At 42.7% G+C, this 24040-nt stretch overlaps 1 protein-coding gene across 9 annotated transcripts in view; it reads left to right on the forward strand.

Moving 5' to 3' along the window:
• KIF1B (kinesin family member 1B) overlaps positions 1-24040 on the forward strand; it is an 85941-nt gene that overhangs the window by 28746 nt on the left and 33155 nt on the right. For 5 of the 9 annotated variants that reach the window (XM_027657995.1, XM_027657996.1, XM_027657998.1 and 2 more), the window contains 10 exons: positions 1574-1707; positions 2729-2808; positions 3195-3270; positions 5753-5832; positions 7184-7290; positions 7763-7846; positions 9440-9620; positions 9972-10044; positions 22384-22477; positions 23240-23388. In XM_027657995.1, the coding sequence (XP_027513796.1) occupies positions 1574-1707; positions 2729-2808; positions 3195-3270; positions 5753-5832; positions 7184-7290; positions 7763-7846; positions 9440-9620; positions 9972-10044; positions 22384-22477; positions 23240-23388 (1058 nt within the window). Of the gene's footprint in view, positions 1-1495; positions 1708-2728; positions 2809-3194; positions 3271-5752; positions 5833-7183; positions 7291-7762; positions 7847-9439; positions 9621-9971; positions 10045-14235; positions 19139-22383; positions 22478-23239; positions 23389-24040 lie in introns of those variants that run through there. The other 4 variants (XM_027657993.1, XM_027657999.1, XM_027657994.1 and 1 more) reach the window with 2 other exon arrangements.

The following is a 24040-nucleotide window of genomic DNA, read 5'->3' on the forward strand; positions in this document are numbered from 1 at the left end:
GGTGTGTGTGCAGGGCTCAGGTTTTGGGGCAGTGTGTGCATGGTGTGCAGGGCTCAGGACTCAGCGACTGCGAGTGCCTCTTCCTCTCTCTGCAGGAGTGCATGGCCTTCTGAGACTTCATCCCTGCTCTGTCATGCCTGCTTTCCTCATCCCAGCAGCATTCCCTTCCCTTAACCTGCTTTTCTTCTGCTGAACTCCCACCCCTGCCTCCTGTATTTGCAGATGGTGGTTTTCAAACTGACTTGATGCAATCCCCAGTTCCACGAGGCTGAAAGAGCAGGCTGAGTGTGCAGTGAAGGAGGGCAGAAGGCTGCCAATGGCAGGGTTGGCCAGGGGAGGAGGACAGGAGATGGAGGAGGACAGGGAAATTTAGGCATCTCATTTTTATAAGAGTGATGGCCCTTGTTTATAACTTTCAAGGCCTGATTTGACCTGTTCCTTTCCTGAAGTTACTTATTTCAAAGGATTTGTCTTTGAAATAGAATTTGAAACTATTAAAATATTGGAACAGAGCTATTCTGTTGTCTGATATTTTCATGGTAGAGGATTTTTCTTTAGATGTGTGATTATTCTGAGCATATTGTTTACAGACATATGGAAGACAAATTAAAATAAATTTCCACTGGATGTTTGTCCTTAAATCATTCAGGCAGCTATTCCTTGTTCTCTGTCTATCAAGGTGTCATCTTTCAAACCTCCAGGTTTTCAGGCTACGAAAGCTGCCTTATTAAAATTTAGATTTATTTTTTTTAAGGCCTAAGAACCAAAAAGCTTTAAAGCACCTTCTGAAGTATGAGAGCATTATCAGATATTTCACTCAGATATGTTAAATTTCCCTTTTTCAGATAAGGGAGGTTAAGAAGGAACACAGTAATGTTGAGAACTTGTGTTCCCTTTTCCCTGTCATGGGCTGGCAGGTGATTCCCATCCTCCCCAGGGAGAATTGAAGGAGGGGCAGTTCTTTGTCCTGTGGTCTGGGTGCTTCCCACAGAACCACTGCTGAGATAAAGATTTACTTACTCAGCATTTTAGATTGAGGGAGTCTGGAAGAGAATGTTTGGCTCAGTTTAAGGGGTTGGTGTCTCTTCTGAGTTCAGCCCACAGTGTCACTTATCTCCTGAGGATCTGAACCTGGTCCTGCTCTCAGCTCTGTGCTGCTCAGCTCAGTGCTCAGGGAAGAGTAGGATGGTTTCTTTTTGCCAAGTGTGTAGTTGGTTTTTTCAAGCTTTTTGGATCAGTAGGGTTTATGATGCAGTCCTTCCTAGTAAAGTCAGGATCTGAGCTGAGTTACTGTGTTACTAGTATTAAAAGATTTGTTTCAGAACTGCCATCTAAAAACTACAAAACTTGTCTTGTTGCTGCTTAAATGCTTTCCTCTTACACTGGTATTTCCTTCCTTTCCTTTTTCCTCTTTCCTCTTCCCTCTTCCTCCCCCTTCCTATTTTCCTTTTCCCCTTCTTCCTGCCTTCCCTCTGTCTGTGTGTCTCTCTCCCAGATCTGAAAGATTTTCAGAACAATAAACATAGATACTTGCTAGCCACCGAGAATCAACGTCCTGGCAATTTTTCCACAGCCTCCATGGGGTCCCTCACTGCATCTCCATCCTCCTGCTCTCTCAGTAGTCAGGTGGGCTTAACATCTGTGTCCAGTATACAGGAAAGAATCATGTCCACACCTGGAGGAGAGGAGGCCATTGAGCGTTTGAAGGTAGGTTTGGAGGAGGGTAAATGACACTGAGCCCAGGAGAACTTAATAAATAGATCCTATCTCTGCAGGATGTTGTCTGAAACCCACTTAAAAAGTGGTGGGCTAGAAAGTGGGTCCATGCAACACCTTTGCTTTTAGGATTATTTAGGTTTAATTGTAGCCTGGAGCTACGATTAATTATAAATTAAATTCTTGGGTTTTATTTCTGGGCCCTCTGCTGCAGTGGTAATTATGGAAAATTTGATCCTAAGTGTAGACTCCACGAGGCCTGGTCAGCACTAGTGTGGGCCAAGTCTGACTTGCAAATGCACTCAGCTTTCAGAAAAGCAAATTACCCCAAAGTTGAAAAAGAAGGAGGAAGAATAATCCTGCCAGTGTTGTCTTGGCCCAGCCCCCACGGATTAAAATGTGAAGCACAGAAGGGCAGTGCTTCCCCCAGACAATGGCAGCCTTGTCCCAGTCCTGCCTGGAGCTGAACCTCACACAAGGGCAGCACAGGGAAGGATTTCTGGATTTTTATGACAGCCCCCCCTCAATCTCCAGGGGTGGATGAGTGGGGAGAGCTGGCTGTGTTTAATCTCTACTTCATTCTCCTGTGTGTCCATGAGACACTGCCACAGGAATGGAGCACACACTGCATATCCCTTGGAATATTGGAAACCCGCTGTTGCCATGGAAATAACAGTGTGGTCTCTGCAGTTCCTTGGCATCCAGTTACTGAATACTGTCTGTAAATCAGATGTAAAAAAAAAAAAAAAAAAAAGAGAGGGGGGAAACAAATTTAAGTGGTTCAAAATAAAGCCTGACTGTGGTTATATATGAAGTCATCTTTTTTTCTCAACTTGCCTTCAGGGCTGTTTACCCTTTTAGAAATTAAGGGGAAAAAGTTAAAGTGCTAAGAGTGCTTTTTATGTATGAAATGATTTTGAGGCCCAAACTGAACACAGACTTCAGTTGCTTTGTGTATTGTGTGAAGAACTTTGGGAAGAATTGTAAAACAGCTTCTGGTGTTTTCACACAGGAATCTGAGAAGATCATTGCAGAGCTGAATGAGACATGGGAAGAGAAACTGAGGAAAACTGAGGCCATTAGGATGGAAAGGTCAGGAACTGGAAGTGCTGTGATGTGGATGGTCTGTGGAAAAGGGAAAAGTGTGGAAAATGGAGATTTCACTGTGTTCACAAACAAAGGAGCAGCAGAATGGTGCTTGGGGATAGTGGTGCTGACCTTTGTGTTCCATGTGTAACAGCAGGAGCACAGCTGAGGGAGACCTCTGCTTTTCCCTGGGTATCTTCCAGTTGAAGTTGCTGTTCCACAGCCTGTCAACTCTGGGACTAAAGTTTCCAAACTTGCCCTGTTGTGCTCTGAGCTGGTGACAGCCCTGGATAGGCTGGTTCAAAGTCTGATGCATTCATTAGAGGCTTTCATTAGACCTTATTTGTCTAAGAAACCTAAAATGTGGTCAATATCTTGCTTTTCTCTCTCAGGGAGGCATTGCTGGCAGAAATGGGAGTTGCCATTCGGGAAGATGGAGGAACCCTGGGAGTCTTCTCACCTAAAAAGGTAGAGAAAATTGATAACTGTTGCATCATGTCTCCAAAAGGCTGATCAGCCTGAGAGGAGAGGGGGATGAGGGTTGAACTTCTGTGTATCTTCCTTCAGAGGATTCTGTGCTCAAGGAGAAGTTTTGCAGCTCCTTGCATGTCTTGATTTGGTAGCAAACCAGAAATGCTGCCTCTGAAGTTTGTTGCCACTTCCTGCAGTAGCTCTGTGTGACCTTCATGTGCTCTACCTGTTCTGCTGTGAGACACCCAGGGAAGTTTGAAGTCTTGTTGAGGTGCTCTTCCTTGAATTTGTTTGTTAATCCTTCTTCCCCTTGGGAAAAGGGATTGTGAGCTAGTGAACCACTGAACAGAGGGGGTGCAGGGGAATATTCCGTTCAGTGCTCGTCAGGAGTTCTGTTTTCTGAAATTTGGAAGAAGCACAACTGTGCAGGAAAAGGGCATAAATCAGTGCTATTGCTATAAAATTATTGTTAGCAAAGAAACCCACTCTGCAGGTAAAGGAGAATTATTGCAGAAGTACAAGGAAAAGAGCTTTCCTCAAAAATCTTTAAATAAGGAGCAGGGGGTAATATTTTAGCCTGAAACGTGCTGTTTTGCAATAAAGTGTATAATAAACTTGATCTAAAGCTAAACAGGGACCTGTTTAGTGGCCTTGTACAGAAATGTAGAACAGCAGAATTGGCTAAAATGTGTAATCCTTCACCTTCAGTAGTGTTAGATGATGTCTGGGGTAGGTAGAACTCCAGGAATCTGCTCCAGGAGTGCCTGAGGTTCGGAAAGATGCTGATTCACTGAGTGTTCTTTACATTTCTTTCTCTTATGTTATGGATCCTCATCTCCTTTTAGATTTTCCCTCAGAGGCCATCAGCTCTTTTTGATGATTCTTTTGGTGCATTTTCAGCTGATCAGGTTTGTGTATAAATGCCACCTGGATCAAGTAGTTGCTTTGGTAATAGATAGTGTTTATTTTTACCCACATAGGATTTATTAGGAGAAATAAAACTCCCAACCTAGTCCTATCTGCTTCTGTTCCTTGCTATCCTTGCAGTTCCATTAGTTCTCCTTCTAGTACCTGTGGCTGCTGTTGTGAAAATTTAGAAGATGTAGATAGAAAATTTGAAGGTTTTTTATTTTTATAAAGAACTTTACACTTCTGAGGTACCAATATGTGTCTAATCCTGTGCAGTGAGTGCACGGTTGGGTTTGTCAGCATCATCTCTCAAGTCGTTGAGCTTTATTTCTTACAAAGCTCCCTGTTGCCTGTGACATACCCATTTTTGCAGTAAATGCCCTCAGATACTAAAACTTGTACCTACAAGGTACAGCTTTGTTTGCAAAGTGTTCAAGGGGTACAAGTCCTAGTGGTGGAACAGCAGTTGACTACAGCTGGGGTTTGCTTGCTCTCTATTTTTCTCTTGATTTAAGAGCTTTATACAGCTCCAGGTGCTGGTTTGAATGCAGTGAGCAGTGATGACTGCATGGGACATCTTCAGCTGCAATTTTAGGTCACCCCTGTATTTTTAGGAGTGAAAAAGCTGTCTTGTTTTTCCCTCCTTCCTATCTTTATAGTTAAATCTTCCATTGGGTAATTGACAATTAAATTTCTTCATTCAAAACCAAGTTTCATTGTGATCATCCAGTAGCTTTTGAGCCTCAGTAAACTGAGTGCTGTTAACATGTCTCTCAAGTGAACTTTTTTGCAGCCAGAGTAAGCTGAGGACAGCAGTGTTCCCAAGGAATTTTAGCCAAATTTACTTCCTTTTGCTAAACTTAATCTGTTTGAGGGTAACAAAGGGACAAGTGGCTTATTAGCAGTTTCATTTCTCTTTTATCATCTTTCTTCTTTAATTATGTTTAACCATTTTTACCTTTTCTCTTGTGCTTGTCCTTACTGCCACCTCACTGGGTAGATTTTCACACCAAGGCCTTGTGACTTGTTTGCTGATTCCAATGGGGTTTTTTCACCAAAGAAGGTTGGTTTGGCGACCGTAGTGGATTTAAATTTAGAAGAAGTTTAGATGAAGAGCTTTTTAGCTGTTTGTATCAGAGAGTGTTGGTAGTTTTAGATTTTATTTTGCTGTTAACAGACTTTGCTAAATGAACACCTGGCTTGTGTTGCCCAGGAAAAGCCAAAGTTGATTCCACATCCGTTTCAAAATTTTACTAAAGAACCTTTTCTGCTCTTGGACTTCTCTTATCAAAGTTCACAGAGACTTTACAAGGATTTTTTTTCTCCAGTTGAGGCCTTTGTCCCCTCTATGCATTGATATTTCAGATAACTCAGCAATCTGAGCTGTGTTTCTGCTGGGACGCTGTGATTCTTTCCAGTACTGCGAGAAGTTAAGTTGGAAAAAATACATTATGGAATAACCTCAAACATGGCAACGCTGCTGGATCATTACACATCCTCCACAGCTGCAGGAAGGAGCCTGAAAGCAGCATCTCAGCTCTCAATTAACTTTTTCTCTCTGCTCTTTCAGACTCCTCATCTTGTGAACCTTAATGAAGATCCGCTCATGTCTGAGTGTCTGCTCTACTACATCAAAGATGGCATCACGAGGTGAGGGTTGCTGCTCACACACTCTCAAGTTGCTTCTTTGCTTCCTTAAATCCCTGTGCTGGAGACTCCATGAGTTTAAATAACGACTGTGCCCTGAGCTGTTCAACTTGCAGGTACAAATGAAGCATGAGATTGCTGTAGGTGGATAAAAAGGGACAGAAATGCATTTCCTTTGAGGTTGATTTGGTGTTGGAAAGGTAATGTGTGCAGTCACTCAGCTGTAAGAGGTTGTTATTACACCTGGGCAGTAAAAGACAGGCTGACATCCCCTCTGAGGTGTAGGAAAACAAAAGTAATAAATGCCTGAGAGATTTTGATGGGTGCAGGATTGAAAACCATAGCAACTGGAATATGGATGAGTATTGACTTTATTATTTAAATAAACTGCTGTCCGTGCTTGTGCACAATTAATGTATTCTGCATTCAGATGCATGAGATAAAATTTAATTGCCACATTTGGAATTTTAAGTGGATTTTATTCCAAAATTTGTTGTCAAGACAGCTGGAAGGAGAGAGGTGATTTTTATTATCTTTAAAGCACCAAACTGTGCTTGGTTGCTTAGTTTGTACATTCCTGGGGAAGAACTGGAGAAGAGTACACAGACAGGGGCTGGTCCCACTCTAATATGCATTGGGCCTGCTGAAAGGAACATCAAATTATAGAGAATTCAGCACAGAAAGATGAATAGAATAGCTTAGGGCTTAAAAAATAAATTTTGAGCCTTGCTAGCTGACATCAGAAATGTGTAAAGTAATAAGTAGAGCAAGTTCATGAACATTAGGATTGGAAATGAAGTTGTCTGTATGTGGAATTACTCAAGTGCTTGAGTTTGGAATGGGCATAAATCTTCATGCTCCAGGGATGCAGCCAACCTCTTGCTGTCTGAAGCATCAAATTATTCAGCAAGAGTCTCCTGAGCCACTTCTGCTCCTTTGTTGAAGTGCAGATGGTGATTATTGGGAGGGATGATCCCTGTCTGCCCGCTGAAAACACACTGCTGCAAGTTCTTGTCACTTATTTGTTCTTCCTTCTGCATCCTTTCCTAAAGGGAAAAGGAGATGCACAAGAGGGAAATAATTGCATGAATTCCAGAGGTGTTTAACATTTCAATTCTCTCTTTAAGTTACATGTTTTAAGAGAGAGAAAACTTCTCTTTTCCTTTGTGAAGCTGTTATCCCCCACTCCATGGTACAACTGCAGTGCAGAATTAAATGCTACTTCAAACCTTTAAACTTGAGGGATAGTCTTAATAGTTTAGACTTTTTCCTGGATATTTCTGAGCTGTGTTGTCCTACACAGAGCTGTAGAAAGTGTCTGATTTGCTCTTGAAATATCTTCTGTTGGACCCAGGGTTGGCCAAGCTGATGCTGAGCGAAGGCAGGACATTGTCCTGAGCGGGGCCCATATCAAGGAGGAGCACTGCATCTTCAGGAGTGAGAGGAACAACAATGGGGAAGGTAAAAACCTGCTTCTACTGGCAGAGTATTGCTGAGTCTTTCACTCCTCACTTGCTGCTTGGCCTGGGAATACTGGGATTTGGAAGTTTCTCTGACCTCAAGAGAACGATCAGCTTTGACTCGCTGTTTTCTTCAGTCTTAGGGGAAGAAAATAAAATTTGTTTAGGTGATAATAGCTTCAAATCGTGATAACAGCTTCAAATTGCAGGCTGCAGCCAGTGTACAAGGTACCAAGGTCACATTCTGACCTTGGTTAACTACAAACATGAAAAAAAATAATTTCCAGCTGCAATATGTGGAGATGTCAGTAGTATTGATTTCCTCGTGGGGTTTATTTTTAACCAGCGTGACATCCAGGAATGATTCACTTTTTTGGTGTCAGTGTGAAGATAGGCAGAAAATGAGAGGCCTTGGGGGTTTGCACACTTTTGTTTCTCTGAAGTCTCACTCGTCAGTGTTGTTTTCTTTGCAGTTATTGTTACTTTGGAGCCTTGTGAACGATCAGAAACCTACGTGAATGGCAAGAGGGTGGTGCAGCCCGTGCAGCTGCGCTCAGGTGAGAAATGTTACATTGGAATCCTGTAGATTCTCCACATGTGACATCTCCATCATATGTAGACAATGCTGGGTGCTGTTAAGGGACAGGGTCACCTTTCTGGAGTGGAGCTTTTAAACAGAAGTTGATACTGTTCTTCTCTCAGCTGCAATTTGTTTTCTTGCATCCTTTGCTGCACCAGCTCTAAGTGTATTTAAATATAATAAATATTTAAATATTCTCTGCCACGCAGCATCCTGCCTGTCCTGCTGCTTACCCTGCTATTATTCAAATATTCTTGCCCAAGCCTATTGCCCTTGGCAGTCTCAGTGAGACAGAGCAGACAGACTGCCAGTTGCTGATGGAAAATTCCCAGTTTCCTGGCAAAGCTGGGATCTGACCCTCTGCTGGAGTACAACAGCTTCTCTTTGCTCTCATTAGATTTCCCACTCAGCCCCCTACATTCCTTTAGAAATGCATGAGGGGGAAGAATTAGAGAGGAGGGAATGACTTCCCTAAATTGTGGGGGTTAGCATGTCTCTCTCAAGCTCTGGTGCTTTCTGTGTTCCTCTGCCTCCCTCATTTTTCTACTGGTAAAAAACCCCCTAAAATCAAGCAAACAAAACCCACCTCTGAGTTCTTTGTACCAAGCTGGGAGTATTTTCATGGAACCAAGTGCAGTGACTTCAGTACAAGGTTGGACAATGCAGGAGGGACAGTTTTTGCTGTTCTGTGCTTGCATATGGTTCATATTGAATACAATCACTGGACAATTTATTTTCTCTTTAAAGAAGTACATTTTTTCCCTTCTGCATCTGGAAAATTGAGTTACTAGAAGAATATAGACACGGTCTCTGACAACTTTAAGATCCTCTGTTTTAGTCATGTATTGATAAGGACAATTTGGGTACTTTGGAGGTGTATTTACCTAGGATGCCTGGTTAAAATTTTAACTCCAATAATGTGCTCTCTGGAAGAGCAGAGACATTTTGATGTCTTCCAACATGCACATGGGGACACCTGATAACTGTAGGATTTAGCCAGAAGACTTAACAAGATTAGATTTCTTCAGCTCTTTTGACATTGGTATAAAAGCAGCTGTAAAATCCTTCCCTAAATCCCACTGAGTAGGACTCCAATAAAATCAATACATATAAACCACATTTTAAAGCAGAGTAAGCACCATGTGTTCCAGTGTTTGAAGTCAGGCTTTTCAAGCTGAAAGTCCTGCTTTAAGTGGCTTTTGCCTGTGTGGAGGAGAGGAATGGGATTTAGTGATGTGTTTGATTTACTGCAACTGTTGGTCCCTCTCCCAGGTTTGTCCTTTAATTCTTTATAAACTCTACTGGGATATTAGATTGTTAGATTGGACCCCTGAGGGTGATGATGTCCTCTGGGAGCAGTTGTTCTTACCAGCAGTGACTGTTCTGTACAAACCACTCCTTTTTTTCTTGTCCCCTGCTTAACTTGTATGTACACAGAAATCTTACAGGGCAATCCTTCCTTAGGCTGTCACCCCGTGGGATAAACGGGATGAATCCTTCAGTGGTGTTTGTCAGGGCTTTTGGAATCCTTTAACTCCTGAAAGAGTTCAACTTCTCTTCCTGTTTCCAGGGAATCGTATCATCATGGGTAAAAATCATGTCTTCAGATTCAACCACCCGGAGCAAGCACGGGCAGAAAGAGAGAAAACACCCTCAGCTGAGACTCCCTCCGAGCCAGTTGACTGGACATTTGCTCAGAGGGAGCTCCTGGAGAAGCAGGGCATTGACATGAAGCAGGAGATGGAGAAAAGGTAACAAAATAACTCAGAATTTCTACCTGAAACAAAGAGGAGTCAGCAGCAGGTTGCCAGGTTCTGCCACGCAGTACCTCTGCTACCCGTTGTGGGAGCTCAGAAAGCTCCCTCCTCATTTTACTGTAGGGTTTCAGTGCCCCAACTCCTTTAAAAATCAGGGGTAAGCACCTGCCACAAACCCTCCAGACCTTTTGCTGAAGGGCTGAAGCTCACAGGGAGTTGCAGCTCCTTTGAAGGGCAGTGATTTTTCCTCTTATGACTGAATTTCGGGGACTGGGGGTGTAGAATAACAACCCCATCATGAAAATAATGACCTCTCACTACTTGTGTCCTTTTGTTCATCTTCAGATTACAAGAAATGGAGATTTTATATAAGAAAGAGAAGGAGGAAGCTGATCTCTTGTTGGAGCAGCAAAGACTGGTATGTGTCCTTACTTCTGATTAACTATACCTTTGGCAAACAGTAATTCCTGTCCTTGCTTATCTGAAAGTTTAGGAAACCTGCTTGGGTTGTCTGCACAATGCAGTTCTCCCTTTGCTTTCAAATTCTTTGTGTCCACAGTGAATTTTCAGCAGTGTGAGTGAGCTCCTTCATGTTAATTCAGACATTGTGATTGACAATGAAGAGGCTTTAATCAATTCTTGTTGGGGTAGTTTGAATTTCTTGCAAGTTAACCTGAAAGAAGGGCATTTTTGTGCTCCTGTGTTTTTTGAAGTTCCTTTTCAGTAGTCTATAAACAGCTACTCTTTGGGGTGTTTGCCTTTATTTTTGTCTTGGACCACCAGAACATACTAATTTTGTGCTGCCAAAGAAATTCCTAGAACATTGATACACCAGGTGTATTTTTGGAATGATGTCTGGAAATGTTGCTGCATTGTGCATGTTTTAACCCTTCTCCCTCCCCTGCATGGAGTTCCTTGTGAGGTTCTTAGTGGTCCTGGTGGGGTTATGCCTAGGAAACAGTGTGCAAAGGGAATGTTAACTCCTTCAGAACACTGGGAATTCCACCATTCTGCATATTTCTTAACTAGGAAGTCTGATAAATGAAGTCTGATGTAGGAAGGCAACAACAAATCTCCCTGAAGTGCATTACAAATAGAAATTGCTGCAGTCTTCAAGCACCCTGTGAATTTTAAAATTAAGGCCAAGCCCAGGAATGAAATCTAGATTTCCTTTAGAAACCTGAGTCTCCAGATCCTGCTTTAGCTGGTTGTCTTCAGCCTGAACACAGATGGAGTTGTGCCTGAATTCTGCTAAAAATTTCAAACTTGTGATTCATTTGTTTGTAGTAGGAAATTGAGACCACTGAAAACTGTGGGTTTAATGCATGCTGGGCTTTAAGCTGTAAAGCTGTTCCCCTTCTCACAAAACCAGAATGGAGCAAAGTACTGTGGCTTCCACAGGAAGAAGCTACATAATTTTTATTTTTTTTAAAAATTTATATTACACACTTAAAGACTTCTACATCTCTAATTATTTCATCACAAAGGAATAATTTCTTGGATGGAGGGGAGTGGCTGCAGACTTTGAACCAAAGCAACCCTTAATTCAGAAAGGAAGTTAAGATGTGGCTAATGTAATGTTCCATCTCTGGAATTTCAGAGTTAAAATTTGGGTAGCTGAAAGCAGTACAGCAAAAATCAGTTCAGTGTGGAAATAAAACCAGTCTGAGTATCGAGTAACTTCTGGCAATGTGTCAAATGAGATGCAAGTAATGGAATTCCCTCCCTTGAATTTTAGCTGACAGGCACAAGCAAAGCTGTTGTATGAATTAAAGATGTGGAATTGGCTGTCTGGGAAAGCTGCTTCCAATCAGGCTGTGTTTATAAAGTGCTGTGGAGGGAATTTGTTTCTCCAAATACTTCAGATTAAGGGAAGGCTCTTTAGAGAGTGGGTTGGTTAATACTGCAATAAAGGTGCTTTTTCTTCAAGCTTGTTTTTTCTGGCTGGTTTCAGGCAGTGGGCAAAGGTGGAATACCACCCTACACCATCAGCAATTCCTGAAGGACACCTTTCCTAGTTGTGAGGGATCATGTCAGAGGAGATCCTTGGTCATTGAGCAGTATCCTGCTCATCACAGTGCTCAGGAAGAGTTTTTCAGGTGACAGCAAAACTTCCTGACACAGTTTGTTGTTTCTGTGTCGCTGTGCAGAGCCTGGGATGGGCAGGATTAGTGCATCCCTCCAGCAGCAGGTGAATAATGAGGGGGAAATCTGGGAATGCATTTCAGCTTGTGTACCTTAAAAATATTTACATTGCTGCCATATCCAGCTGCAATATCAGGTTCTCTAATTTACTGCTGTGCAAGACTGATATTGAAATACAAATACTCTTCTTGGTCTAAATTGGAGTTTGATGTTGGATATAAGAAGCTGGCTAATCCTGTTCACCAGATTGTTTTGGTTTTGTGCTGAGATTGCAACCTTTGGGTGTTTATTTGTTAGATGGGCTGTACAAAAAAAAGATAAATGATAACTCTTGTCCCCCAAAATTCACAGCTAGAATATATTTGCCTTGCTAAGTATGACTAGGGAATAGAAATAGTCGTTCTCCATTTCACAAATAGAATGTGAAAATGTGTTCAGTAGAGCTAAAATGGTCTGCCTGGCTTTCTGGGCCATAATGGCTCTGCAGTGACCACTGATACTGGACTGTGGGTTTGTAGCTGTGCTGGTTGGTCTGGGTGACCTCTGAGTGCACTCAGGGCAATGACACAGTGGCTCTTTGTCAGCTTTTGGTACCAAGACCTGCTTTACCCATAAGTAGTTCTGTGGTAGTTTTGTAACCTATCAGAATCCCGTGGCACTCGTGAGTTAATGTTGCAGTAGTTCATGTTTTGCCTTTCTGATGGTCTGACCCTGAGTGGTCAGACTGCACAGTGTCTTCCTCCAGGGCACCTTTGGTTTCCACTGCAATCTTTAGTTTGGTAGAGGCTCTTTCCTCAGGCCACAAATTTTGTCAGCTGTAAACTCACAAAGAGTTTATATTCTGTTTTCTAAACCAGTGTTTTGCTTTTATTTTGTCCTAAATCAGAAGTTGATTGTCTAGTACTAATTCTAAAAGATACAAAAGAGTCACAAGAAGCTCAAATAACGTGAATCTTGACTGTAGGGCAGAACAGTATTTCCTTCACCCCCTTCCATCATCCCAAACCAAATTCCAGTGTATTCCCCATTCTTCGTGGTCATCCACCCGAAGGCTAAAATCCAGAAACCCGGCGTTCTGAGTCAGTAACCTGGGTTTCCTTTTGTTTTAGAGTAACTGGCTGTTGTTGTTCCTGGTTTCTCATGTATTATAAATCTCCATGTGGAAAACAGGGATGTTAGAGAGAGGCTCATTAGACACCGACGGCTGTGTTGGATTGAAGATCTTTGGATCACCATAATCCATAGGACTTTTTGCTTGTTAATGAGATGTCTTAACTCACTCATCCTTTAAAGAAGAGTGGTCTGACTTTAATTCCTGGTTGCAGTAAGCAGTAATGGATATCCTTAACTTGTGATGGCAGTTTACCTGAACAAACATTCCTAGAATATGGAAACATGAAGCACTGCTCAGTAAAAATCATTTAGGAAAAGGTGGAAAACTTGTAATGAAGAAGCAAAACACGCATGATGCTTAGCAAGTGTGTGGAAGCTCCAGGCTCTAGGGTGTGAGAAGAAGACAAGTCAAGGCTATCAAATAGAGAATTGATATTAAAACAATCTAAAAAAAAAAAAAAAAGTCCTTACTCTGCATTCTGCTGAAATTCATCCTTCGGACAGACAAGACTGATAATGGTTTTTTCCTTAAAATAAGCAACAAAGTGCCAAATGGGAAAAAAACAAAACCAAACCAAAAACCAAACCACAACCCACCTCTGAAACTCTTGATTCTGGATATCCTTTTAGCTTGTAGCAAGTCTTGGAGTATGAACCACTGTCTTCACCTGTCATAGTGGCACTTACAGTCCTTTTAACATTGAACCTCTCGGCTGCTTCTGTTTCATTTTTCCCTGTGGTCTAACACTTCTCTGGCTGCTGTTGTAGTGAAGTGGATTCTAAACTTGAGCACCCCTGCAACCACGTGCAACGTTACTAACCAGTGTTAACCCGACTTACTCTGGCTGCTCATGACACCTTCTCTGATGGCTGTTGTGTTCACCTACCTGGGGAGGACTTGCTGAGAGAAGCCACAGCAGTCACCAAGGCAAATGTGTGTGGAGGGGATGTGCATGTCTTTGTAGCATGTGTGAAGTGCAGTTTTTACACTTGGGTTTTAATTTTTTTTGTAAAAATCATGAACCTGGTTTTAGTTGGTCTGTTTAAAGATTTTTTTGGAAGGGATTGGGAGGGAAGAGTTCAGATTATCTGCTGTTTTGAGATGACAAGAACTTTTAAATATAATGTTAATCTTAATTTAGTGAAGGGCTCCAATTTTGACAGTCCATGACTCTTGAAGATACATTTTAATGCCCTAACACCAGTCTTCAGGGACTTCCTTATCACTTGTTCTATTTTGATTTTTGATTTAGTTTTCTTTGCCTGCTACTTCTTGTTTAGCTTTTCCATTTTCTTACAATTTTAATTTTGGTTATTTTGGGGCCACTTCTTGATTTTTGTTTTTCCAAAGGATGCAGACTCTGATAGTGGGGATGATTCGGACAAGAGATCGTGTGAGGAGAGTTGGAGACTGATCACTTCCCTGAGAGAGAAGCTGCCCCCCAGCAAGCTCCAAACCATTGTAAAAAAGTGTGGCCTCCCCAGCAGTGGGAAGAAACGAGAACCCATTAAAATGTACCAGATACCCCAACGGCGACGCCTTAGCAAAGACTCCAAATGGGTCACCATCTCAGACCTAAAGATTCAGGCTGTGAAGGAGATTTGCTATGAGGTAGCACTCAATGACTTCAGGCACACTAGGCAGGAGATTGAGGCCCTGGCCATTGTTAAAATGAAGGAGCTTTGTGCCATGTATGGGAAAAAAGATCCCAACGAGCGCGAATCGTGGCGAGCCGTCGCCCGGGATGTCTGGGACACGGTGGGAGTTGGAGATGAGAAGATCGAAGACGTGATGGCCAACGGTAAAGGAATAACCGATGTGGACGACCTAAAGGTGCACATAGACAAATTGGAAGATATTTTGCAAGAGGTGAAGAAGCAGAACAACATGAAGGACGAAGAGATCAAAGTTCTCAGAAATAAGATGCTAAAAATGGAGAAGGTTTTACCCCTGATAGGGTCTCCAGAGAAAGCTCAGTCAACCGTAGCTAATGCCAAGTCTCCAAACTCTGCCAGCGCGGCGGACGTGGATAAGAAGCCCGTGGATGACTTAAAGAGAAGCGAGAACGATGATCTTGCCAAGGAGGAACGTGTTTCTCAGCTGATGGCAGGTGACCCGGCTTTCAGACGCGGGCGCTTACGTTGGATGAGGCAGGAACAGATTCGGTTCAAAAACCTGCAGCAGCAGGAAATAGCGAAGCAGCTGCGCCGGCAAAACATGCCCCACCGATTTATCCCGCCCGAAAACCGCAAACCCCGCTTCCCTTTCAAGAGCAATCCCAAACATAGGAACTCCTGGAGCCCGGGCACCCACATCATTATCACCGAGGACGAAGTTATCGAGGTCCGAATCCCGAAGGAAGACGATAAGAGCAAAGACGAAGGCAAAGAGAAGGAAAGCAAAGCTGCTCCTAAAGACCCGCAGCAGCTGTGGAATCTTTATGGCCCCCAGAGGAGCCAGGATAACATCCAGATTAACAGGCAGCAGCTGAGCACACAGCCCCAGCCCAGCCAGCAGCAGCCGTCGCCTCAGCTGCGCTGGAGGAGCAACTCCCTCAACAACGGCTCCCAAAAAAGCTTGAGGCGCCAGAGCTCGGGCTCGTCGGAGTCGCTGCACTGCCCCGGCGGGCAGCAGAGCCCGGACCTGCAGACTTTCCAGCAGAAGCGCCACGTGCACCAGCACCGCCAGCCCTACGGCCACGGCGGCGCCGACGGGGCCCCCCCGAAACCGCCCGAGCGCCACAACCACTGTCACCAGTTTGTGACGCCCCCGCGCATGCGGCGCCAGTTCTCGGCCCCCAACCTCAAAGCGGGCAGAGAGACCACCGTATGATCAGGGGGGCAGAGCAGGCTGGGCGAGGAGGGAGCGGGGGCAATCCTGGCTGGAGGTTGGGGAGCAGCCAGGATTGGCCCTGCTGGACTCGGGGCTTTGCTGGGCCGGGGAGAGCTCGAGTAACTCACCCCGAAACACGAGGGCCCGGCCCCGCGGCCCCTGCATGTGACTTGCCTTGCGGTTGTAACAGCGTTGATTGGAAGGATATTCGGGGGGAAAAAAATTGTAAGAACTTTTTTTGTCATAGACTAGAAGACTTGGAGGGAGGGATGTGGAGGGGAGAACTTCCCTGCTAGCTCATTTACCAATTATTTTTTTCGTGTGTGTGTCTTGAGGTATTTTTCTAATGCCGAAAACATTGTCTGGAACTTACAAAGTGCTTCCTTCCTCCCCTGTTTTACGTAGACAATCAAAAGAGGAATTTAGTTTCTAGCATTGAATGTTTCTTGTGACCTTCTTCTCAGCAATGAGGAAACTGAGCATCTGTTTTTAAAGTTGATCTGGCTCTTCAGAACAATATTTTCCACTCTTAACTCAAATTTTTAATAGTGATAATAATCTGTAAACCAAAAGTTGTCGGCTGACAAGATATGTGGCTTTTTTTATAGAGAAATTATGAAGAGCTATTGGGTCACAACAGTCCTACTCCCTGAGTAGATGTCTCTTCTTCTGCTTAAGTTCATAATTATTGGTATGAAATTGCTGTGACAGTTAAACCTGCCTGAATGGAAGTTTATGTCAGAATATATATATATTGCTGAAGCAATACTTTGGAAATAAGCTTTTTCTAATTCCCATTGTATCTCTAAATATAATAGTTTTTAATTATTATACTGAGATTGTGGAAAGGAACTAGGATTTTTCAACACTCTGGTGCACTCAAAAAGCTAATTCTTTTATTTTATGTTTTCAGCTTTCTCGGGCATGAGTCTGGGAGATGTTTTTGAAATAGTTATTCTTATGAAGATTTATAGATCACTACTTTGTATTGGCTGAATTCTCCTGTAAGATGGGAGAATTGAACTGTTTCATCTTAATGTGATACCTCATGTTAGTGCCTCTGGTCTTGGATTAAACCCTAATTCAAGACTTGTTTAATAAAGGAGAAGGTTGCTTTGAGGAGAAAATAAGGTTAATTTTCCTTCTCCCCACACTCCAAATGCAAGTTACTGAAAAACTGTTGATTAAGGAATAGGCTTTGGGGTTTTATGTAAATTGGAGAGTCCCAATCTTAATTACATAGGTGTTTTTATCTGAGTTTCTTGAAGTGCAGGACAAAATTGCACTTACCTTTGAAAATCTGTGGCCTTAACCATAAGCCAGTCTAAATCTCTGAGGACTTATTTAGCTATTAAATTTAACTTGAATAAGATTTTAAAACCACAACTGGCCACTTACTTTTGGTAAGGTAGGTCCACTTTGCAGTGTATTTGTGCTGTTTTGCACAAGTATCCTGAATTTACTTGAGGTTGCTTATTTTTTTATGAGATATAAGCCCTACTGGTAATTGTTACTTGTGTGTGGTTCAGCATAGCTGTAGGTGAGTGGCAAGTGCCTTAAGCTTATTTTCCATCCTTTTTTTTTTTTGTCCTCTCCTACTTTTCCCTGCCTCAGCTGTGCATGTTGTAGGTGCTGGTTGTTCCTTGGCAGCCACTGCACCATTTACATATCGATTAATCAAGTGTCAGCTCTTAATTCCCTGCACATGTTTTACTGAGGGGATACTGGCCCCTGATGTAGGAGATACAAAGTCAGTCTTCCAACTCCTAAAAGAATGAACTGGTCCCAAACTTGGGAGGTTTTTTTTAACAGGGAGGTTTTTTCAACAGCAGGTTTATTTTTGTGTCCAAATCTGGCTTTGTAACTTGCATTTTGTCTCATGCTTTGGCCTACTTGAACGAAGGAAATAAAGCATCATGTCCAAAAATGTCTTGATTCTTCAAGAAATGAAGGCTTGTAGATGAGCAATACTTCCTCTGAGCTTGAGTCAGAGCTGCCAAATGAATTTTGGGCTGCAGATAATATTCTACTGTTGCCTTTATTTTAGAATCCTGTTTTAGCAGTGCATTGCACTTCGGTTTTGTGCATGTCAAGGGTCATGGGTTCTTTTATATCCTCATAAAGGCTTGGACTCATGCTTGGGAAAACCCTCTCAGTTCTATAGGAATACAGGAGCCAAGCAGAGTCAGCCTGCCCAGGACAGGCCGTGGGAGAGAAAACCAAACCCATTTTATCTCGTGTCCCATTTTGGGGAGGGTTGGGGCTGCCTGGATGAAATCACCACGTGATTGAGCATGGAGTGATTCTGAAATCCACGGAACTACTCGTACTGACATGAGATTAAAAACTCCTGCTACTTGGTACCTTAATGCTAGACACTAAAATGTTTGTGCCAACCTATTTCAGCTTAAAAACCTGAGAAGAACTCTCGGTGAATGCCTGGGTGGTGCTGGTGAGCAGTAGGTTGCCATCAGTCTGTCTCACCCCACTGTTAATGCAACACTAGAAGAACAACCCTGCTTGTTCTGTTGTATGATTTGACAAAGCAGAAAAAGGACAGTCAGTGTCAGAATGGAGTCCTGTCTGCTCTGAGGAAGCAGCCTTTTTTTCCCTGTTTTTTAGGAGGATATTTAAGAAACTGATATTAATTAACAGTGCAGTGCCTCATCTGATAAGGGAAGCAGTGTGAGAACTGTGGATCTCCTTGCACTCCTCAGAAACACACACAGCTCTCACTCCAACCCCCTGTTAATGGAGTTAATGAACGGTGAGACAGCTGCTTCCATACAATCTGTGTGAAAAGGCTTTCAGGTTAATGGGAATGTGGCATCCAGGGGGGAAGTGCTGTTCTCCCAGGCTGAGCTGCCTTGCCAAGTGCTGCAGAGCTGTGTGCTCTGACAGCTGGCTGGGATCCACCTGTGCCTTAGTGATGGCTCTGAAACCATCTTTTAGGACTCACGTAGGACCTGTGGGTTTGGGGGGTGGGTGAAATGCACCTCAGTAATGCTCCTCAGATCCACTCCAACATCCCTTCCCGAGCCATCTGAATTTAGGGATCTGCCAAATTAGGGGATGCTGTTTTTATCAGTTCACTCAGCATAGTTTCAGTATCTCCCTCACTGTTTGTCCTTTATATGTTGAAATTTGTTCTTTATATGTTGAAATTTTTCTCGGCTACTTCCCATTGAATCACTCCAGGAGCTGCCACATGAGAAATCAATGCTGTGTAACCATTTGTACTGTAAAGAAAGCAGTGAGCTGCCTTTGAATTAAATGGGATTTTCAGATCTGTCTATTGTTTAGGAAAAAAACAAGTTTTGGATTGTCTTAAGAGCAAGCATCTGCCTTGTGAAAAGCAGAACTGGTTTGTATTGTAACAAGTGCTCTTTCAATAAACTATGAAATACTCTTGTAAGTGTCAGACTTGTCTCAGTGAAATGGAAATCAAACTTGACTGCAGGCTTGTCCTGCCTTTTTTTTTTTTTTTATCTTGGGGTTGGGATTGTTTTAGCAGAGTTAAAAAGGTTTCTTTAATTGTTCCTCAGACTGATTCTTGTAGGTTCATCCGCCCTGGTTTTTCAGCTGCTGTGTGGAAAGCAGCCCCCGCAGGTCTGTGTCTCCTCTCACAGCTTATTTAAAATAAATATAAAAGAAAAAAAGAGCTTTTTATAGCACAAGGGGCTACAAGCCTTACTCCTCTTCAGTGCTGTCCCATTGTACCATCCTGTGTGCTGTTTATTTAAATTCTGGAAGGAAACTCGGGGCTGGCTGTTCTCCATTTATTTGCTCATTGAAGGCAAAAGAAATGGACTGTTTTGTGCACCTCGAATGCAGGAGGGAATCACACACAGCAGTTCCTTGGCAGCCACCATGTAGATCCAAAGAAATTTGGTTGTTTTACTCAGTGTTCTGCTTTAACAGCTGGTCCAGTCTGCTCTTACAAAGCTTTGCCTACTCCGAGTGTGTGGGGGTGTTTTTTGGTTTGTTTGTTTGTTGGTTGGTTGGGGTCTTTTTTTGATTTTTCTTTTTTTTTTCCCTGTTTTCTCAAAATCCATGATTGTCGTGGCTTTAGATATTTCCATGGCCATGGGGAAAATAAAACCTTTGCATTCCCTTTCTGCACACTGATGGAGCTGGTGAAGCCACCCAGTCTGGAGCTGTACAACAACATGCATTTGGTTCCAGGGAGTTGGGCAGGGACCTCCAGGGCAGCTTCTCCATGCAGTTTTTCCCCTTTTCCAGTAGTTGAGGCACCTTTAATTGGTACTAACAATGATGTGTGTACTCTCACTAATCAGCTCTGGAAAAGCTCACCTGGAGAGCTGACCAGTCTGTCCTGAGAGCAAACCAAGCCCTGTACAGTCGATGCACCTTCTGGGTGAACCAGCCCAAAATTCAGCCCTTCAGCTCCTGCTCAGTGCCAATCATTTTTAAATACTACCCAGCATTGAGTGCCAGGAGACAACCTCAGTCCTGCTTAGGGAAATGGTACCTGTTTCTTTTTTTTTTCATTGTGGGAAAACAAACTTCAATTATTTTACTTAGTTTTTTCAAGTAGCGTTTTAGTGTGGAGTCAATGAACAGTGTCTGCTTATGTTAAGCATTTATTTATTTAGGTATTTAAATGTACAGAAGATACACTTACTTGGCTCACAAGTATGAAAATAGAGAAGACCAGAAACAGGTCTTTATGAGTGAATTTAATGTGCCTGGTTTTTTCATGTGGAATTTTCACAGTGGAACGCTCCTGATTTTTGACCATTCCCTCTGCAGCTTTTCAGTCTCTCCAAAAGAATCTGAAAAGGTTCTGTTAAAACCCTACTTGAAGAGCTTTTCATTTCCATGATGTAGCTGCTCAAAATGACATTATCAGCTTCAGATTACAGGAAACTAAATTCTTTTTCCTTTCCTTGCAAGTGAGAGAAGGTTGTTCCTGTCACTTCACATCTGACTTGTTTTGTCTGGGTTTCAGAAGTAATAGCATTTTCTGAGTGGAATGGGAGGGAGGAAAAGATCACAGAAAGTGCCTTTATGTTAAAGAATTTTCAGGATTATGCTGGGTATTTCAGAAGGGTAGATAAGTCTGAAACTCCTCATCAAGTCTAGAATAGTTTTCTGGTGAATCACTAGGAATTTCAGAAGGAATATCAAAGGAAAGGTGTTTGTTTTGTTTGCAGTTTTTATGCTGCTGGGCTGAGGTTATTTCCAGTGTATGTAAGTAGCCAACTTAGGGAAGGGAACAGACACAAATAAAGAAAGAGCATTTTAGCCAAAATCAAGAGGAAATTAGAAAATTAAACTGCAGCCCTCAAAGGCTTTTGAGTTCACTTTTCTGTCCCTAAAGATTATTGAACTCATGGTGTTGAAAATCCTGCCCTTTCGAAGGGCACAGCCACCATTCCTTAACTCTGTCTCCAAAAAATATTACCTGTAAACCTAAAGGAATGTCCTTGAGGTTTCTCTCCTTTCCAAATACAGTCTAAAGGCCTTTCTGCCTGACCCTGGGTTAGATTTGCTGCAGCTGCAGCCCCATCGTGACTGTGTTTAAATACCCAACTTGCTGTACAAAACCCAGTGATGCAGCTGTTTAGGTGAGATGCTTATATAGAATGGGAGGAAAATGTAAAGCTTTTCTTCTGTAGCTCTCAGACTTAAGAATGTGTTGCTGCAAACTGGGTGTTGGAGAGGAATTTTAGGATTTGGAGCTGTGGAAGAGGGAACGTTGGAATACAAGATGAGTGGCTTCAAGAATTCCCCTCAGGGACTCTGTAAACACTCTTAGTGAATTGTTGTTGCAACTCTTGTATAAAAATCTTGAGAAACCAGTTTAATTTGTCTAATGTATGCCAAAGGTTTATCTTAAAAAAGCAAAATACAGTAGTGAGATAGGTTTTGAGACCAGGAGCACGGTGACTGTGTCTGTTCTGATTTGTGTTTGTTTTACCAGCAAATAATTAAAGGCTCGTTAGGTTATAGTAGCACTTATTTCAAGGCATGATAAAGCAGAACAGGAAGAAAATGCTCTTGTACCAGAAGGTGTTGCTGAAGTGTTTCTTGTGGGGAAGCCACTGCACAGACTTCCCTGCCAGGGCAGGGGTGGTATTTTATCTTCTGATATATTAAATACACATGTGAGAGAGTGGTACTTACATGCCAGGGGGAAAATCTAATTGAAAACAAAATGTCTCCCCCCCCTGAAATCTGAAATTAATTTTTTTTGTGTAAAAAGGCAAATCAGTGGTGCTGTTAATCCTTCTGCTTGAGAAAATGAAGGTGAATAATCCTCCCCTTTTACATTTATGTCTGTACTTTTTCTCTGTTTCTGCCTCTTTCCTACTTTCCTGAAAGCAGCAAGCAGCTTCCCGAAAAAAATCACCCTTTTCCAGCCTTTAGCGAAAAGAAAACCCTAAACATTTTCTTCTTCCAGACACAGTGAGCTTGTAAATCTTAGAAAGCAGCACTTCTGTCTGAATTGCCTTGGCTCTGTCTTCTCTCTTTCCAGGGGGGTGGCACTGCAGCAGTGCATGTTGTGACCCGGGAGCAGCAGGGGAAGGCTCTGTGTGGGTTTTCCTCCGTGTCTGTCTGTCCCTCTGAGCTGTTGGGCTCTCTCAGCTCCCTCCTGGCTTTTGTCTGTCCTCCTACACGGACTCTCCTCTCTCCCCACAGGACTATGAGAGTAAACTGCAGGCCCTGCAGAAGCAGGTGGAGACTCGGTCCTTGGCTGCTGAAACCACAGAGGAGGAGGAGGAGGAAGAAGAAGGTGAGTTTGAAGCTAAAAGTAATTTGGGTAAAGCCAAGCCTAAAGGAACAGTTGCTGTAGCATCTCTTGCAGTAGAGAGAAAACTTGCTCTGGAAAGCTGCAAAATCACTTTGATTTCTTGATCCATAATCCTCACAGCATAAAGATTTAAAATACCTATTTATGGGATAAGTTCCACGTGAAGAGCAGATACACATCCCCGAATTCAGTTGATGTGTAAACTGGATTAGTTTAACCTCAAGCTTTGGTTTGGTGGTCTTGAATTTGAAGGAATCTCTCTCTTCTTGGCACTGACAGAGTTCAGATGTCTTAAGCCAAAATAACACTGTTGCCTTTGTTTCCTTGTTTTGATTTTGAAAGGGTTTTTTTCCTCCTTGGTAGGAGTTCTCAGCATTCTGTGACATGTCTGTATAATTCAATTTCTGGACAATAAATAGTTTATTATTCCCATAATACTTGCTTTCATTCCACAGTTTCAGGTTTTGACTTTAATAATTGTAAAATAACTTAAAATAATAGGAGTAGAATTCATTTTGTTTCCTCTGTTCCAAATCTCCTTTACTTGATCATTAAGCTCCACTACTAAGTTTGAATCCAGTTTTTCCTCACTGAATAATGAAAATGCAGGGTTTTGTTTTCTCTTCTTCCAGAAAAGGTGTTGAGGACTTGATGACACAGTCAGCAGGAGTATTAGATGCTGCCTGTGATGGCTTTGAGATGAAGCCACAGTGTTTTATTTCTCTGTTTCTTTGCTCTCCCCAGTGCCCTGGACACGCCACGAGTACGAACTGGCCCAGTGGGCTTTCAGGAAATGGAAATTCCACCAGTTCACTTCCCTGAGGGACCAGCTCTGGGGAAATGCAGTGTATCTGAAAGAAGCCAATGCAATCAGTGTGGAGTTAAAGAAAAAGGTGGGGACATGCAGAGCAGCTTTTTGAATTTTCTGACTCATCAGTTTTGCTTGTGTAATCCTGCTTCAAATGCTCCTCTTGTGCTCTTCAAAGTTATGTCTCTTGCTTATTAATTTGGGCTTTAAAAGAGTTTGGAAAACTATGAGTCTCTGTTTCAGGCTTGTGACTGAGTGAACATCCCATGCCAGTCTGGCTGATCCATTCTCCCCTCCTTCCTTTCCCTTTTGCTGTTCCTGCCAATGCCATAAACACATGTTCATGTCCATCTCCCCTGTATTTTCCTTTTTGCTTTCACCTTCCTGTGGTCATTCCTCTTTCCAAGAGCAGTGGGTGTTGCAGGATGTACTGGGTCTGTAGTTTTCAGACCTCTGCTAGCTGTGACAGCAAAAGCAAGACGTGTGTCCTCAGCTGAAAAACAGATTTTTTACCATTTTGAGACAAAAAAAAAGTGACGTAAAACCCCCCTGAATCTGTTCATAGAGCTGCAAGTCAAACTGGCCTCATCATGGCTTTGTCTGTGCCTTTGTGATGCCAGTATGTGACTTAGGCATTGGAATGGGCTGCCCAGAGAGGTGGTGGATTCACCATCCCTGGAGATTTTTAAACGCAGATTGGACGTGGCACTGAGTGCCATGATCTAGTAAATGGACTG

This window comes from Corapipo altera, unplaced genomic scaffold (genome assembly GCF_003945725.1).
Source record: "Corapipo altera isolate COAL_440 unplaced genomic scaffold, ASM394572v1 301, whole genome shotgun sequence".
Taxonomy (NCBI): Eukaryota; Metazoa; Chordata; class Aves; order Passeriformes; family Pipridae; genus Corapipo; species Corapipo altera.